Source organism: Mustela putorius, unplaced genomic scaffold (assembly GCF_011764305.1).
Source record: "Mustela putorius furo isolate JIRA1106 unplaced genomic scaffold, ASM1176430v1.1 tig00000127_pilon_pilon_pilon, whole genome shotgun sequence".
In the NCBI taxonomy this organism is placed as follows: Eukaryota; Metazoa; Chordata; class Mammalia; order Carnivora; family Mustelidae; genus Mustela; species Mustela putorius.
In genome coordinates this window covers 3,064,163-3,074,770 of record NW_025421288.1, presented here as the reverse complement: position 1 = coordinate 3,074,770, position 10,608 = coordinate 3,064,163, and the positions used below count along the sequence as shown (strand labels likewise).

The 10,608-nt window shown below is 36.2% G+C and overlaps 1 protein-coding gene across 1 annotated transcript; it reads right to left on the bottom strand.

The window, feature by feature from the left end:
• Positions 1 to 9,660: 9,660 nt before the first annotated feature.
• Positions 9,661 to 10,608, bottom strand: LOC101676227 (olfactory receptor 8J2-like). Its single transcript, XM_004781667.2, has one exon. It carries the CDS (start codon positions 10,606 to 10,608, stop codon positions 9,661 to 9,663), a length of 948 nt encoding a protein of 315 aa, XP_004781724.2.

Sequence of the window (10,608 nt, the reverse complement as noted above, 5' to 3'; positions counted from 1 at the left end):
CTTTTTTGGGGAAACATTATAGAGGTCCTAAATAAATTGATAGAAATATTATGTTCCTGGATTGCACAATTTAGTGTGACCAAATATCACTTCTGCTGAATTTAGTCTATTTGTTCAATGCCTTTACAATCAAAACTCACTAAGGAAATTGGTAGAATTTAACAGATTTCAAATGCATTTAGAAAATGCATACTGTAAAGAAGAAAGATACTTTTGAAAAGACCTGTACAACTAGATAATAAAACTTATAAACCTGGAGTTCTTGAGACAATATGGCATACTTACATCAATGGAAAAGAACAAGGACCTCAGGAAAGGACCCATGAATGCATAGAACTGCAGTGTAAGACAGAAGTGGCATGTTAGGGTGTCCTTAGTATTAAAAAATGGTCTACTTAGTGAACCTGAGAAAGTGATTATCCCTATCCCTAATGATAAAATTGGATGTTTCATTCATCTATACAAAAATCAACCCTAGACTGGTTAAGAATTTAATGTCATAGGAAAGTGTTAAACTTTCATAAACTCAAAAACTGGAATCTCTGGATTCCTTAAATAAACAGAAACAAAACATAGAATAGAAATCCAACATTAATTTGGCAGATAAAATTACATAAATTTGCTTTATTCAAAAATCTATTCAAATTAACAAAATATTTATAGCAAAGCGATAACAAATATTCATTATCAGCAGCCAAACAAATGACAAAGTCAAATAACTCACGCTACAAAAATTATACCCAAAGAAATTGCTATTCCACAGCAGTTTGGACAGTTTGGTAAACCTCTTCATTCTAACATTCATTTTATTGTGATTTTGCAAATCCCTGGCATTCTTTCTAAACTCATTTGAATATTATGTGGCACTGATCCCCATCAGTCATTCCTAAACACTTCCTGGAAACAAACAAACAAACAAAATAAGCATCAAACCTGACTCTTCTCAAATGGAAGCAGAAACTCCAGAGTTGTGGCAGGACCTAAGGAATGGACATGAAAACCAAGGATGTCTCTTGTGCAAATGCAAACACCCAATCTCAACTAAATATTCTATAACATTTTGTAAATAACCTCAACTGAATAAATAGGTTGGTCAAATTGAGAACATTTCACTCTTATCAGAAGGAGAGAGAAAGGCAGAGAAGGAAGGAAGAGGAGGATTCTAAGTTGAGTTTGCAAAAATGCTTACTCTCCCTTCACCATATATATTGTCTAGACTCTCTATATAAATGTAGAAATAGTAACAAATAGAAATGAGGTCACTTACCACCTTCAAAGAACATACTCATAGTGGTAAACATATATAATTACTCCAGAAAACCTAGTTATTAAAAGAGAAGATTATTATGCATAGTGTAATGTACTGAGTCTGGCATTGATGACTATACTCATAACTGTCCTTTAAATGGAAGGTAGTTATCAATAATCATCACTGCAACTAATCTAGTGATCATTACAATCAGTAGCATCTACTAACCTTAAGTGAGGACTGCCTTTGTGTTCCCTTGTGTGATTACCAGCTTGACGCTGTCAGAAGAATTTATGAACATCTCCTCCCTTTGAGACACTCCCCCTGGGAACTTGAAAGCAATTCTTGGTTATTCCCAAATCATCTGACAGTAGGAAATGATGTCACTGGTCTTTACTAATTATTCAGAGTAACTTTGATTCCCCTGTTGAGGAAATGTCTTTTTACATAAACAATTCACCTGCTTTCCCCAGTTGTTATTTTTATTGTATTCATTCAAATATCGGGATTTAAGTAGATTATTTCTTATATGCCTTAATCATCTATAAATCACATAAACTTTCAGAATCTCCACAAAGTCTTCTTCCATGTTTTATATCTGAGGATTAAAAACAAAACTTTTAAATATGTCCTATAGTATGTTAGAGGATTCAGAAGGGATAAAAATTATGAATATATGTGTAGCTCCTATTTTTATTTCTTTTTCTAAACTAAGGGACTAAATTGAGTTAATGATACCCTAATTCCACATCCCATGTGCATGCTCAGTACTAATTTCCCATGTCTACTTCTGTTACTTTTCCTTAAATAGGTATGAATCTCTTTTCAAAAGTTAAAATATGTCCTTAATATGGAATGTAATTTATAAAGTAAATATGATATACATTTTAAAATACACAACATTTTGTATAGATCATTTTGATATCTAAATGTTCTCACTCTACTATATGTTTTTGAATTTTATTCATTTTACTACATGTATACCAATATTTTGCTAACTTTTATTTTAATAAAATTGCTAGAATCTGATTCTACCTCCATTGACTATGAATGAAAGACAAAGTAATAGGGACCAAGGGGAAATAGATATGGTATGATTTATTTGAAGTACTTAAATTTTGTCTGTTTAAAGGTACATGAACAGGGCAGGAGTCCAAGATAGCAGAAGAGTAGGAAATCTTAATTTTGTCTGGTCCCAGGAATTCAGCTAGATAGCTATCAAACCTTCTGAACACCTGAGAACCCAACCAGAGACTGAAGAAGAGAATAGCTGTAACTCTATGAATAGAAAAGCAACCACTTCCTACAAAATGACAAGACAGAAAAACTCACCTCAAAAAAAAAAAAAAAGAAAGAAAGAAAGAAAGAAAGAAAGAAAGAAAGAACAGGAGGCAGTACTGACTGCCAGGGACCTAATCAATATGGCCATTAGTAAGGTATTGGAACTAGAGTTCAGAATAATGATTACAGAGATACTAGTTGGGCTTGAAAAAAGCAGAGAAGACAGTGGAGAATCCCTTTCTGGAGAAATAAAAGAACTCAAATCAAAGCAAGTTGAAACCAAAAAGACTATTAATGAGATGCAATAAAAAATGGAAGCTCTATCTTCTAGGATAAGTGAGACAGAAGATAGAATTAGTTATATAGAAGACCAAAAGATGGTAAATAAAGAAGCTGAGAAAAAAGAGAGGTACACAACTAATAGATCATGAGGGGAGAATCTGAGAGATAAGTGACACCATAAAGTGAAAAAATATTAGAATAATTGGGATCCTAGAACAAGGTGAAAGAGAGAGAGGGGCAGAAGGTATATTGGAGCAAATGATAGTGTAGAACTTCCCTATTCTGGGGGAGGAAACAGGCATCAAAATCCAGGAGGCACAGAGAACCCTCTTCAAAATCAATAGGACACATAATAGTGAAACTTTCAATTCTCAAAGACAAAGAGAAAATCCTGAAAGCAGCTTTGGACAAGAGGTCAATAATCTACAAAGTTGGAAATATTATATTGGCAGCAGACCTATCCACAGAGACCTGGCAGGCCAGAAAGGACTGGCATGATATATTCAGTGCACTAAACTAGAAAAATATGCGACCAAAAATACTTTATCCAGATAAGATGTCATTCAAAATAGACGGAGTGATAAAAAAGTTCAAGTGCAAACAAACTGAAAGAATTTGTTATTACCAAACCAGCCCTACAAGAAATATTGAAAGAGGTCCTCTAAATAAACAGAAAGCCCAAAAGTAACATAGAAAGGAACAGAGACAATATACAGTAACAGTCACAGACAATACAATAGCACTAAGTGTAGATCTTTCAATAGTTACCCAGAATGTGAATGGGCTAAATGCCCTAATCAAAAGACAAAGCATATTGGATTAGATTAAAAAACAAACAAACAAACAAAAACAAGAGCCATCAGTATTCTGTCTTCAAGAGACTCATTTTAGACCCAAAGACACCTCCAGATTTAAAGTGAGGGAGTAAAAAACCACTTATCATGCTAATGGATATCAAAAGATAGCTGGGATGACAATCCTTCTGTCAGACAGATTAGATTTCAAACCAAAGACTGTAATAAGAGATGTGGAAGGATACTATATAATAATTTAAGAATCTATCCAATAAGAAGATCTAACAATTGCAAATATTTATCCCCCTAATGCACCAGCAACCAATTATATAAGCCAACTAATAACAAAATGTAAAGAACACATCAATAATAATGCAATAATAGTAGGGGACTCTAACACCCCCTCACTGAATTGAACAGATCATCTAAGCAAAAGATCAAAAAGGAAATAAGGGTTTTAAATGGCACACTGGACCAAATGGACTTCACAGATATATTCAGAACATTTTATTTAAAGCAACAGAATATGCATTCTTCTCGAGTGCACATGGAACTTTCTCCAGAAAAGATCACATCCTGGGTCACAAACCAGGTCTCAACTTGTACCAAAAAATTGGGATTATTCCCTACATATTTTCAGGCCACAATGCTTTGACAGTGGAACTCAATCACAGAGAAAAGTTGGAAAGAACTCAAATACATGGAGGCTAAAGAGCATCCTATTAAAGAATGAATAGGGCAAGCAGGAAATTAAAGAAGAATCTAAAAATTCATGGAAACAAATGAAAGTGAAAACACAACTGTTCAAAATCTTTGGGGTGCAAAAGCAGTCCTAAGGAGGAAGTGTATAGCAATACAAGAATTTCTCAAGAAACAAGAAAAGTCTCAAATACATAACATAACCCTACACCTAAAGGAGCTAGAGAAAGAACAGTAATAAAACCTAAACCCAGCAGGAGAAGAAAAATAAGAAAGATCAGAGCAGAAATCAATGAAATAAAACCCAAAAGAACAGTAAAACAAATCAACAAAACTAGGAGCTGGTTCCTAGTTGAGAGAATTGATAGAATTGATAACCCCCTGACCAGACTTATCAAAAAGAAAGGGAAAAGGACCCAATTAAATAAAATCATGAATAAAGGAGGAAAGATCACAACCAGCACTGATGAAAAAAACACACACTTATAAGAACATATTATGAAAAATTATACACCAACAAATTAGGCAATCTGGAAGAAATGGATGCAATCCTAGAGACATATAAACTACTAAAACTGAACCAGGAAGAAATAGAAAACCTGAACAGAACCATAAGCAGCAAGAAATTGAAGCAGTAATCAAAAATCTCCCAACAAACAGGAGCCTAGAGCCAAACGGTTTCCCAGGGGAATTCTACCACAACATTTAAAGATTAATACCTTTCCTTCTGAATCTTTACAAAAAGTTGAAATGGAAGGAAAACTTCCAAACACATTTTATAACGTCAACATTATCCTCAAACCAGAAAAAGACCCCACCAAAAAGGAGAATTACAGACCAATATCTCTGTTGAACAAAAATTCTCACCAAAATACTAGACAATAGGATCTAACAGTAGAATAAAAGGATTTTCAATTTAACCACGTGGGATTTACTTCTGGGCTGCAAGGTTGACTCAATTTCTGTAAATCAATATCATGCACTCCATAAAAAAAGAAAGTGCAAGAACCATGTGATTCCCTTAATAGATGCAGAAAAAGCATTTGAAAAAGTACAGCATCCTTTCTTGTTTATCCTATCCTGATTAAAACTCTTCACAGTGTAGGGATAGAGGGTACATACCTCAATATCATGAATCCATCTATGAAGAACTCACAGCAAATATCATTCTCAATGGGGGAAAACTGAGTTTTTTCCCTAAAGTCAGGAATATGGCAGGGATGTCCACATCACCACTGATGTTCAACATAGTACTAGAGGACCTACCCTCAGCAATCAGACAATAAAAAGAAATAAAGAAATCTGAATCAGCAAAGAAGTCAAACTTACTTTTTGCAGATGACATGAAAAAAAAAAAACCCAAAAAACTCTACCCCAAAATTTCTAGGACTTATACAGAAATTCAATAAAGTGGCAAGGTATAAAATCAATGCACAAAAATCAGTTGTATTTCTATACAGCAACAATGAAACAGGAAAGAGAAATTAAGGAGTCAATCCCATTTACAACTGCACCCAAAACCACAAGATACCAAGGAATAAACCTAACCAAAGAGGCATAGGATCTGTACTCAGAAAACCATAGAATGCTCATGAGAGAAATTGAGGAAGACACAAAGAAATAGAAAAATCTTGGATTGGAAGAATAAATATTGTTAAAATGTTTATGCTTCCTAGAGCAATCTACACATTCAATGCAATCTCTATCAAAATACCATCAACTTTTTTCACAGAACTGAAACAAATCATCCTAAAATTTATATGGAACTAGAAAAGATAGCCAAAGGAATGTTGAACAAGAAAACCAAAGCTGGTGGCATGACAATGCCTGATTTCAAGCTATATTACAAAACTATAATCATCAAGACAGTATGGTACTGACACAAAGACAGACACATAGATCAATGGAACAGAATAGAGAACTCAGACATGGAAACTCAAATCTATGGTCAACTAATCTTCAACAATGCAGGAAAGAATATCCAATGGAAAAAAGACAATCTCTTCAGCAAATGGTCTTGGGAAAATTGGATAACCACATGCAGAAGAATGGTACTGGACCATTTCCTTACACCACATACAAAAATGGACTCAAAATGGATGAAAGACCTAAATGTCAAACAGGAATCCATCAAAATCCTTGAGGAGAACACAGGCAGCTACTTCTTCAACCTTGGCCACAGCAACTTCTTGCTATACATGTCCCCAAAGGCAAGGGAAACAACAGCAAAGAGGAACTATTGGGACTTCATCAAGATACAAAGCTTCTGTACAGCAAAGGAAGCAGTCAACAAAACCACAAGTCACTGACAGAATGGGAGAAGATATTTGCAAATGACATATCAGATAAAGGGCTGGTATCAAAGATATATAAAGAACTTATCAAATTCAACACCCAAAGAAAAATAATCCAATCAAGAAATGGGCAGAAGACATGAACAGATATTTCTGCAAAGAAGACATCCAGATGGCCAACAGACACATGAAAAAGTGTTCCACATCACTCGGCATCAGGGGAGTACAACTCAAAACCACAATGAGATATCACCTTACACCAGTCAGAATGGCTAAAATTAACAAATCAGGAAATGACACATGCTGGCGAGGATATGGAGAAAGGGGAACCATCCTACACTGCTGGTGGGAATGCAAGCTGGTGCAGCCACTCTGGAAAACAGCTTGGAGGTTCCTCAAAATGTTGAAAATAGAACTACCCTTCGACCCAGCAATTGCACTACTGGGTATTTACCCTAAAGATACAAATGTAGTGATCTGAAGGGGCATGTGCACCTGAATGTTTATAGCAGCAATGTCTACATTGTATATGTTTTTCAAGAAGAAGATATTTTTGTATTTATATTTTATTTATTTATTCAAGATTTTATTTATTTATTTTTCAGAGAGTGAGAGAGAGAGAGAGAGCACAGGCAGATGGAGGCAGAGGGAGAAGCAGGCTCCCTGCTAAGCAAGGAGCCCAATGTGGGACTGGATCCCAGGATGCTAGGATCATGACCTGAGCTGAAGGCAGCCACTTAACCAACTGAATATCCCTATTCATGGAATCAGGTCAAAGCGACTGCTTCTGTCTGGTCCTGTGGTCCTGTTTGAAGTGCCCTAACTTTCACAGGTATTGTCAGACCTTGCTTTATGGCTATGCCATGCATCTTCTCTGTCCTTCACCACTAGGGGACTTTTGTTTTCACTATATGGAAACAAAAGCCATGGAACCTCCAGAGCAGTTAGTCAGGGATAAGCTAGAAGTACAGGTGCCTTAACATCTGACAGGGTAAGTTTGATCTGTTGGAGATCAAAGTTGCCATATAAATTATCTTCCCTGTCTTACTCCATGGACAACTAGTACTGGGTTGATGTGCCTGCCTGATTGGTGGATTGGGCTGATTTATTTCTGATATATGTGTTCTAGTGATATGCAAGCACTTGTGTATGTATGCCTACAGTTTGTTACCTTTGAACCAAATGATTTTAGTTTATCCTTCAATCAAATAGGACTTTGTGTATAGTTTGTTTAGGATAAGTTTTGTAGCTAATATATGTAGAAAGGGTATATAGTATGCAAGTTTTTGAGAGAATATCCCATGGAGTACTCATGAATGAGACAGGTGCAAGATTTTAGATTGCCTAGCTATAGAATATATGTCCATATAAATGTAGATGTTTTAGGCAGAATAATGTGCCCTCACTTACCCACCATAGATGCCCATGTCCAAATCCCCAGAACTGTGAACATGCTGCCTTTCATAGAAAAAAGAGACCAGAAGTGTCTATCCTATAGTGTGACTTTCTTTTCAGCTTTGCTGTTTATTTATGACTAAAATTAGAAATTGATTCATGGATCTGAGTTTCCTAGTTCCTATATCTGCCTTCTTTCAGAATCCCTGAAAATTTCACACCTAGTTTATTTCCAGATATTGTCTGACTTGCATGCCTTGACTAGTCTCCCTTACTCTATTGTAAATTAGGAGCATTTTACATGTACAGAAGGAGCTATGGCACATGATGACTGTTAACTTTTTTCTGTTTTTTGATCCCAGTGTCCTTGAGAGTTGGTGTCACTTTGAAGACAATGGTTTATTTTTGTTCTAATAACACTTTACTCCAAAACACACTAAATAAAAATGCTAAAAGTAATGAAATTTGCTGTTATGAATCCATAACACAGACCATGACCTCTATACCATAGTGTTTGCTATGATAATATGACATGGAGAATATTAATTTTATATCATATCATGATAAATATCAACATTTTGCTTTATGTACCTATAGCACATGAGAGCATTTAAAAAGTAGAATCCTCATTTGTATGCTTTCTTTTTCTGTTTTGCTAAATGTTCTATTTCAATGTATGTATAAGCTTTTTTTTTTTTTAAGATTCCATTTATTCATTTAAAGAGAGACAGACAAACCATAAGTGACTCTTAATCTCACAAAACAAACTGAGGGTTGCCGGGGGGAGGGGGTTTGGGAGAAGGGGGTGGGATTATGGACATTGGGGAGGGTATGTGATTTGGTGAGTGCTGTGAAGTGTGTAAACCTGGTGATTCACAGACCTGTACCCCTGGGGATAAAAATATATGTTTATAAAAATAAAAAATTAATAAAAAAAAAAAATAAAATAAAGAGAGACAGAGACAGAGACAGAGAACATGCAAGGGGAGAGGCAGAGTCAGAGGGAGAGGGAGAAGCAGACTTCCAGCTGAGCTGAAAGCCAGACATAGGGCTCAATCCCAGGACCAGGAGATCATGATCTGAGCTGACGGTAGAAACCCAACCATCCAAGCCAACCAGGTGCCCCGAAGCATTATTTATTTAGTTTTTCTTCTGACCCGAAGACTTCTTTTTCTGTTATTCAAATTTATATTAAGTGCAAGGTAAAAGTGGATTCAAAAAAGTTAAGAAATTGAAACACAAAATACACCAAAAAGGAAAAATAAAACTTTTAATAGTTGAAAAGAACAGATCTATGGCAAGTAGGATGACCTCACTCAACCATAGTCCAAGAAGTGTTCTCACATTCCTTCCTCGGGTCTCAGACTTTTTCATCCTTGGCTAGAAATTACAAAAACTCAGTAGCAAGTTGTGTTATACTTTAAAATGTATTTATTTTGAAACTATTGTTTACTACTTAAATAAGTATACTTTCCTTGGTCAACTAATACATCTTTGTGCTGGGGAAAGTTGGATATTTGAGGACAAAATTGAAAGGGTTAAGATCTTCCCTTTGAAATCCATGTAATTTTTAACTATTGCCTCTGTATTTAACAGAGATTAGTTTTTTGGGAGCAGGTTAACTTTTCAGAGATTGTCTTAAATGAAAACCACTGAAGCTTTAAATTTACTTTAATTTGAAAGCCTGACAAGGATTCTTTAGGAATCTCTTCAAAGCATCCTTCACATCCTTGTTCCTTAGGCTGTTAATGAGGGGATTCAGCATTGGTATCACCAAGGTGTAGAAGACAGAGGCCATTTTATCAGTATCTAAGGAGTGGTTGGTCCTTGATTGCAAATACATGAAGAGAAGTGTCCCATAGAACACAGTGACAGCCATCATGTGAGAGGCACAGGTGGAAAAGGCTTTTCGTCGGCCCTCTGAAGAACGGATCCTCAAAATGGCAAGGACAATGTTGAAGTAGGATGTTAGAACAATAATCATAGAGAAAAACAAATTGGTCCCTGAAAAGGTAAACACTGCTGTTTCTGGAAGATAGGTATCAGAACAGGACAATGCCAACAAAGGGACGTTATCACAGTAAAAATGGTTGATTTCATTGGAAGAACAGTATGACATGGAGAACACACAGGAGGAGACAGTCAGTGCTGTGGTCAGACTGTAGAGGTAAGTGAGGGATACCAGCAGTATGCACATCTGTGGAGAGACCACCACCATGTAGAGCAGAGGGTTGCAAATAGCCACGTAACGATCATAGGCCATTGCAGCCAGCATGAAAATCTCCCCGACAATGAAAACTAGGAACCCACCCAGCTGGGCTGCACATCCATAGTAGGATATGGTTTTCTTTGTAACCAAGAAGTTTACCAGCATTTTGGGGGCAATGACAGTAGAATCGCCAAGACTGATGATAGCCAAGTGCCTGAGGAAGAAGTACATGGGCGTTTGGAGCTGAGAGTCAACACTGGTGAGGGTGATGATGCCCAGGTTCCCTGCCATGGTCAGCCCATAGATCAGCAGGAAAACAAAGAAGAGTGGAATCTGGAGGTCTGGTTGATCTGTGACTCCCATGAGAATGAACTCGGTCACCTGGGTGAGATTTTCTGAGGCCAT